Below are 7863 nucleotides of genomic sequence, written 5' to 3'. Positions count from 1 at the left end.
CAAAATGAATTGTCTCCAAAGTTTTAGAAATGGGACTCCACTGTTGTGCAGACACTGCGGCGGTATCGCACACAATGGTGTCAAACACAATTAATGAAGCATCGGTTTCCTTCAAAGCACACTCCAGTTAAACGCAACCAAAGCAGAAGTTAGCAGGAAATGCAGCACACCATAACATGGGCAGTGGCAATATTTGTAAGGCACCAAAGTCTATTTATTTGTTGTTCTCAGAATAAGGATACAATCTGAGGAATGTTTCCAACCCGCTGTTTCTTTTTGGATTCTGATGTGTCTATTTATTTCAGTGGAGTACTTGTCATTCGAAAGGAATTATCCCATGCCCATTGTACTTTAAACCCCGAAACCGCTTTATTCACTTTCTTGCTGTATCTTAAATCGCATCCGGTCAGTAACATCAAATAAGGCATTGCACAGGGCGGAAGGAATTTAGGAATAGATTTGCTTTTATCTCAGGAGTACATGGCCCCGTTTTGATTTGGAAACATGAAAATGTTAAAACGACCAAGAGCAAGGAGGCTCCCGCGCTGATAGTCCGAAAATCATTTGTTAGGCTCTTTTCAAGATCACTTTTGATGCTGCCTCCCTCTCCAGCCCTGTTTTCCCTCTTGCCCCAGCCTCAATCAATTCTGCGATAATAATTTGTTGTGATTCTCAGGTGAAACCGTCTGCAAACAGGAGAATTAAAAAGGCCCAAATGAACAGGCACTTGGCCATTGTGGAGCGAACACAGAAGTTTCGGGAGTAAATTCCATAAACTTTCTTTTAAAAAAAAAGCCTTGTTAAAAAAAAAGGGAGTCTTTTCATTACTCGCTTTTACCTCTGGCTAGGCGCAGTCTTTTTTCTTCGGCTCCTAATCCGCATCGTAACGCGCGTTTTTTTTTCTCTCTCTCTCCAACAGAAAAAAAAGAACACAAAACCGGGTTCCACGCGGTGCTTTAGTGGCTAACATTGAAAGGGCCGCTTTACAAGGGCACAACAGTATGAATCGCTTTGGAAAATTGGCTGCCCTGAATAGGTGAAGAAGGAAAACGTTTAATCGGGTCCTGGGGAGATTCTGAGATTGCAATCTGCTATTGCCACAGGTGGAATCTAGACTTAGCCTCTTTAACTATACAAATAGTAAGTACTGAATCAAAAAGAAATGCATCTTTTTAACTTTTTTTCAGAAAAAAGGGGACAAGTTTTAGCTGCACGCCGCACCGTCACGCAGTGGAAAGTGAATGGGGAGATAATGTTACTCCGGAAACCGCCTTCAAAATCCACGCATTACGGTGCAGAGCGTGCACTTTAATGTACCAGAATAATCCACAATGTTATCTTTGCGGTTATCATTCTTGCAACTTTCGCTGGGAATTGGGCTGGTGGCGGAGGATGTTCCCGATGAATAAAAGTCAATTGTTTTCGCAGCGTTCATGGGTCTGTCTGCACCGTGCATTGTATTAGAAACGCTTCATTTATTATCCACTAAAGATTTCTCTCTCTCTCTCTTTCAAGTCCTACCCGGAGCTTGAGTGCCGAGACTGAGTTCAGATGAATGTCTCCTTATTTAAAAAAAAAAAAATTTTGGAAAAGGATCCTTTCTGTAAAGTCGTCGCAATAATGAATAATGAGGCTGCGATATTCAATCTGCTTGTGTTCTAACCATTTAAAAAAAAAGGTAGCCCACGAGCAATGTAAACAGACCTAACGATACATTAAAGCATATTAAATGCACAATTATTTTTTCATACCCTCACAGCCACTTCGCCCACGAGCATTGTGGGTGCTGGTGGGAGATTGGAATGGGCTGATGCTATTTGGATGTCACCTTGCTAAGTGACTTCATGTGATGTCAGCTAAATGCAACAGACAGTGATCTCACACTGATGAGGATGTGTGCGATCGAAATGTGACAGTATAGCCACACGCAGTCCTTGGATAATCTTCTCCGCTCTCTAGTAAATGTAGAACCCGTTAGGAATAGACGGTGGCGTCTGGCACATCACTCCTCAGTAAGTTAGTAATCGGAATTTCCAGTATCAAACTGGTGGCTTGCGCTTACAGTATTGCTTTTAAAATCTATCAGCAAAGATTTTCGCTGTCCTTGTAATTCGGTCTTTTGTGCTGCTTAATGAGCATTAATCTGGTGCCCCTCGGTGCCATTGTTCATGGAGATGTTGATTTGAATGTTAATGGGTGACATGCCAAACGCAAGGTGCTTATTAAATTGATGTGTGTCTTGGCTTTCCTGGAATGCAGGGGGAGATCAGAGCGGCTCTAGTCAGCGGCTGCTCACACCAAGTCCTGGGATGGCAAGCTCTGGTCACTTGGAGACGGTTGTGTCCTGTCCCAGGCAAACAGCAAGGAATGGAGCCTCCGCCACGACCTGCAATGGAGCTACCCCAAAGGCACTGGCCTTTTCCATCGAAAGAATCATGGCCAAAACCTCAGAACCAAGGAGCCATACTGAACAAAGGCAAAGCTTGGAAAAAGCAGAAGGCAAAAAAGTTGGAAAGCTATGCTCTCCTGTCCCGTGTATGCTTCCTATCCAACCATTTCCTTATGACTTGCAAGCTAAAGCTCTCTTGAACTATTCTGAGGTTTGGAAGACTAACCTGAGGGGGTCACTTTGTGCTTCTGCGGCAATGTGCAAATCAAACTGTGGGATGTGCTGCAAAACTGACTTAACTCTAGGCCCTTCTATGATGACCACTAACAGGCTGATCAAGCCCCAAGTCATAAACCAAACGGTCGCTATGCCTGCCAACGGTTCACTCTATTACTTCAACTACCTGGACACGACCTACCACCCTTCAGAGTTGCTTCATGGACATCACATCTTCCCATCTCACATCCTGGGCTCTCAGCCGCCCTCCTCGCTTTCTGCTCACCAGAAACTCCTTTTGTTGGAAAACGCTAAATTTGCCAGTTTGGCTGCAGAGAAATACCCAACGCCACAATTTCCTCACAAAGAACGTATCCCGGGACAGCTGGACCAAGTGATCAAGGAAAACAGCAACTTTCCAGTCGAAAAGAATGTAATTAAAAATCATCAAAAACTGAGCAACGCCTCAAATGATGGCAAACCCAAAAACTTTACCTGCGAAGTCTGCGGCAAGGTAAGGCGAAGATTTTTTTAAAAAGCAATTATATCACAATATGTTTTTTTACCGTCCCTCGCGAGAGAGAAGAAATAGATCGACACCAACTGTGCGGTTCCAAAACAAATTACATGCTCGTGTTTATTTTTTTCCTTCCCTTTTCCAGGTTTTTAATGCCCATTACAACTTAACACGTCACATGCCAGTTCACACTGGAGCCAGGCCGTTTGTGTGTAAGGTCTGTGGGAAAGGTTTTCGACAGGCTAGTACCCTGTGCAGACATAAAATAATCCACACACAGGTACGTGCTCGCGTCTTCCCATTATCCAGCAATCTTTAACAGCAAACAATTTACTAATGAGTTTATTAGTGGCTTTCTGATCTGCATTCAGTCTTATTGGGTAACAGCATTCGCGCTGTAGGCAGACAATGCCCGCGTTCCTAGTATCAGCTCCCGTTTCAGCTTTTAAGTTACTTTTTGAAATCCCCATTTAAATTGTTTAAATGTAGCGCAACAGTTTTTTTTATCCCCCTTGGAATTCAAATTCGCACCTGCCCTTTGTGTCTTTTGGCTGAATGACTACCTCCGATCAATTTATTACTGCTTAACTATGTTTATCCGACCGTCGGCGTTCAAATGATTTCTGCGGTTCATTTTCAGGAGAAACCTCATAAATGCAATCAGTGCGGAAAAGCTTTTAACCGGAGCTCCACTCTCAATACTCACATTCGCATCCACGCTGGCTACAAACCTTTTGTTTGCGAGTTCTGTGGGAAAGGATTTCACCAAAAGGTACTTTTCAAAGTCGCGTCTGCTTTAATTTGAATTAGTCTTCACACGAGTAGGTATCCATTTGGCTCCGTAAGTCCATCACATTTAACCCTTAGGTACATGGTAAAGTCTTGCTGGTGTCTGCTGTGAGTGCGTGTCGTTTTCACGGAAATCATTAACGCATTTCTCAACTGATATAACATCCATTATTCAATGTTGCCTCGAAATTTGAGTTCAACCCACTTTCTTTAATGATTTAACATGTATTGAGTTAACCCGAACTAGTTTCATTGGTAAACATTTGTTCCAGTAACTGCGGAAAAACTAGGATTGTCGAACCCAGGGCGACAGAAATTGTTCGTGGGGTTATGGGCGCATTGTCAAAGTCTAATATTCTTTATTTACACTGAAAGCCGTCGGAAGTAACAGTGGCATGAGGAAATATTTTTTGCAGCATGTCTAGGGTATAGCTGCCAGGCTGAATTCAACCTATTTCAAATCGGTCGTGTCATTTTGAACCAACCCTCTTCTAATGTGGCTCCTTAATTTGGGATGTGGGTCAGAAGCTTGACCTCTATCTAATTCCTAATCTGACAGTTTTATGCAGTCCTTACTTGATTGAGACAAAGTTTGACAACTTCTTGACTCCCATACGCGCACACTAACACAAGACTGCCTAATGAAGCTTTACTCCTTCTTAACGTAGACATTCCCTCATCTGAAATTAACTTAGTTGTGAACTCCTGACCCTGGTGGTGGTGGTTGGGGGGGGGGGGGGGGGGGGGGGGGGGGGGAGGGAGATGGAAACTTTCACTAACTTCAATTTTCTTCTTCTTTTCCGCCAGGAAACTACAAGAATCACAAACTGACCCACAGCGGAGAAAAACAGTTTAAATGTAATATCTGCAACAAAGCGTTCCATCAGGTCTATAATTTAACGTTTCATATGCACACTCACAACGACAAAAAACCCTTCACTTGCGGCACTTGTGGGAAAGGATTTTGCAGGAACTTTGATTTGAAGAAACATATAAGAAAATTACACGATGGTAACTCCGCCACAACCCCGGCAAACGAACGCTCAAGGGCGGGGCAAAGTTAGTTTTATAGACTTCGATTTATGGTTTTTCTCTTTGGGCGGACAATCATTTTGGCAAACATGCATTTTTAAGTATGATCTATATGAGATTTTTCGATGCACTGCAATGCTCTTTACTTCACACACAGTTATGCAACAGTGGGCAATTCATAAGATAACCTTTCACACTTGAATTTGTATGTTTAAACGGATCGAATTCTGCTTACAGAAAAAAAATATCGAGAAACGACAGCATGTCTTGGTCCTACAATATTCCAAAAGTGTTGTGAATGAATCGTAATGTAAATATCCATGTTAAAATGTTAATTAAATGTCTTATATCATATTTTTTCTGTATTGTAGTATTTTATATATGAAACTTACCGTGGATTGGTAAATCTGAAATTTTAAAGTATTTGTTAGGACGTTGGTTCGTTTGCATTTCTGTACATTTAACCCCCTGTTGTAAAAATTGAACGTGTCTCCCTGCAAAATAAAAATAAAGTTTCCAACGATGCGTTTATTTGAATTGCACAGATTCGCCAAGAAATGGAACGATTCAGAAATAAATTATTATTCTGGCCAAGGGCACGCAATGATGCATCAAAGGTGCATAATTTGCTGAAATTTAACTATAACTTTGAATCATACTCCTGATTAAATGCCATGTTTATTCCGAAATGCATCTTTTCTTTTTGCATAAAGCAGGAGAGTTTAGGAAGCATCCGGGCTCTTTTGCACTAAATGCGGCAACAGAACGGTTTCAAATAACCTTTTCTTTCGTTACTTTTGCTAACAACCCAATAGTGACACCGATTCAAGTTTATACCGGGGGAGGCGGGAGGGTGTTCTCACGTCCCCACGCAGAGCAGATGGGCGAATTCGACGGTTTTAACGTGCAGGTGGGTCAGTGGATTTCTTTCCAGTATTTGGTCTCCACTGAACACTCCACTGCCCAAATAAACACCACCGGCCGATTGTGTCTCATCCCTTCAGCATTTCACAATGCTCGCTCGAGACAGAAGTGCGATTTGCAAACATCAACCAGGTTAATTGAATTTTAAGCAAATGTACTCCATCTTTTAAGAGCAAATTAAACGGGAAGCAACGCAAAGGTGGGACCGTGCAGGCCACCCGAAGAACAGCTTTAGCAATGTGTACCAAAGTCTGTATCAGAAGTTTAATAAACCAGGCGAAACTGACATTTACAAATAAATCCAGTTGACTGACTCGAGGTGGAAACACTTCCATAAAGTTCCAGTGCGTCTTGTTCTGGTGAAGTTCCCGAGTGGCGCTTTCAACAACTTCACCATCTTTTAGGAGGGGGCGGGGGGGGGGGGGGGGGGGTGTATTTTTTAAAAAGTTTACTGCGAGGCGGCTGGTGCAGCGAGTTTATTATTATTATTAATGGGCTATTGGGAAACATAAGACATTCACAGCATTTACCTATTTATTCATATTTGAAGCGGGAGGATTTAGATTTTGTTCAAGTCTCTCCTCGTTTCTCTGTGAATAACCTCAGGCAACTTGCAGGCTATTTATTTTCTCGGCGATTGATTACGAAATTACCCAGTTTGTGTAATTGAGCTTTTTATGACGTGCAGATTAAGTGTCTCTTCTCGACCTGCTGTCGGCAACAAATTGCTGTTTTATTTTCAGAGTACATTGATGAAATGATCCCACACTTGATCCGCAGAATATCATCAAACCCAGAGCAGAAAGAGTGCGCTTCCAACAGCGCTGACGGTAATCAGGCAAGCTCTCTCAGGAGAAGCCATTTCCATATTAGCCAATTTGATGTAACAGTGGATAATAAAGTACTTAGGGTTTTCAAAAAACTCCTTTTCCCATGTCTCGCTCCTTTTAATACGGGATAATTTATTCTCCCCACGTCTAGACGAACAATATTATTAGTGTATCAACAAAATTCTGATTTCAGCTCAGCTGCGTGCTGTTCACTCTACGCTTCTCAATGAAATTTAAATTAACCGTTAACAGTAAACGGTGAAACTATCCAGGGACTGATTAAAAGGCCAATAATTTGAAGAGAATTGCATGTACACCTTTTTACAGTTAATTGAGTGGGCTGATCTGAGCGGCTCCTAGGCTGGGTTGTAAAGGTACCGTCATGTGCTTTTGCGGGGAATGTGTTATTTTAATTATAAACCAAACTAAAGCAGCTTGCTAATTATATTAAAGAACCTTGTTCGACACAAAAGTCTCCACTGTGGCTCGATCTATTACTGTGTCCTCCACGTTGATGGTGGAAGTTGCAATTACAAATTGTTTACTACTTTATGCGGGAGGCAAGTCCTCACTGGGGGCTTCCGAGGCGCCTCCCTGGTCACAATGCACCTCCCAACATTTCCACTGCTCCTCAGTGAATCAAAAGTTACTCTGTCTCATTCTTGATTCTTCCAACAGCCACCCACCCACACACACGCTGAGACACTTATTTCAATACGCCGAACAAAAAGTGACATTCTAAATGCCGCCAAGTCCACAAAGCGCCATGTCCTAGTGGGAAAACCGCTGACAATTGTCCACCCTGAAACAAGCAAGTGTCTGATCCGTCCCCGCACCACCGAAACCCATCCACAATCAATCAATGCGTTAAACTTGCAAAGACCAAAACCAACAAGCACAACTTGCTGCTTGTCAACACGTCCCAACTTTGTTTAGTGCTTTCATCATTGCTGGCGAATAGACAACTACGTCTACTCCTTATTTGATCTGTTAAGAATGAAGGCTCGGAAAGGTGTAACCTCTTATCGGCTCGTAATGCTAACCCACAAACCGTTCTTTCCAACTCATCGTAGCTGTCCCGTGATGTCTTATAAATTCTCTAAAGCTATTTGAATCCTGGATCTTTTAGATAGGGCAACTTCACGCCAGCTACAAAGAGACTCATT

General features: G+C 42.4%; 1 protein-coding gene across 2 annotated transcripts; it reads left to right on the top strand.

Annotated features, from left to right (window-relative positions):
- Positions 1-5485, top strand: fezf2 (FEZ family zinc finger 2). Of its 2 annotated transcripts, XM_038810537.1 has the most exons (6): positions 1-195; positions 920-1140; positions 2260-3119; positions 3268-3402; positions 3763-3893; positions 4717-5485. In XM_038810537.1, exons 3-6 carry the CDS (start codon positions 2310-2312, stop codon positions 4973-4975), a joined length of 1335 nt encoding a protein of 444 aa, XP_038666465.1. In that variant the 5' UTR covers positions 1-195; positions 920-1140; positions 2260-2309; the 3' UTR covers positions 4976-5485. The 2 variants fall into 2 exon arrangements, with proteins under 2 accessions (XP_038666465.1, XP_038666464.1); XM_038810536.1 differs by lacking the exons at positions 1-195; positions 920-1140 and adding an exon at positions 1324-2012.
- The last annotated feature ends 2378 nt before the right edge of the window (positions 5486-7863 follow it).

The sequence above is a fragment of the Scyliorhinus canicula genome, chromosome 11 (genome assembly GCF_902713615.1).
Source record: "Scyliorhinus canicula chromosome 11, sScyCan1.1, whole genome shotgun sequence".
Taxonomy (NCBI): domain Eukaryota; kingdom Metazoa; phylum Chordata; class Chondrichthyes; order Carcharhiniformes; family Scyliorhinidae; genus Scyliorhinus; species Scyliorhinus canicula.
This window is presented reverse-complemented; position numbering and strand designations above follow the sequence as displayed.

Excerpts from the sequence above, each read along its gene's own strand:
- fezf2 (XM_038810537.1), top strand. The coding sequence starts at position 2,310 with ATGGCAAGCTCTGGTCACTTGGAGACGGTTGTGTCCTGTCCCAGGCAA. Across the intron at positions 3,120-3,267 it reads CCTGCGAAGTCTGCGGCAAG|GTTTTTAATGCCCATTACAA; the intron begins GTAAGGCGAAGA and ends TCCCTTTTCCAG. Across the intron at positions 3,403-3,762 it reads ATAAAATAATCCACACACAG|GAGAAACCTCATAAATGCAA; the intron begins GTACGTGCTCGC and ends GTTCATTTTCAG.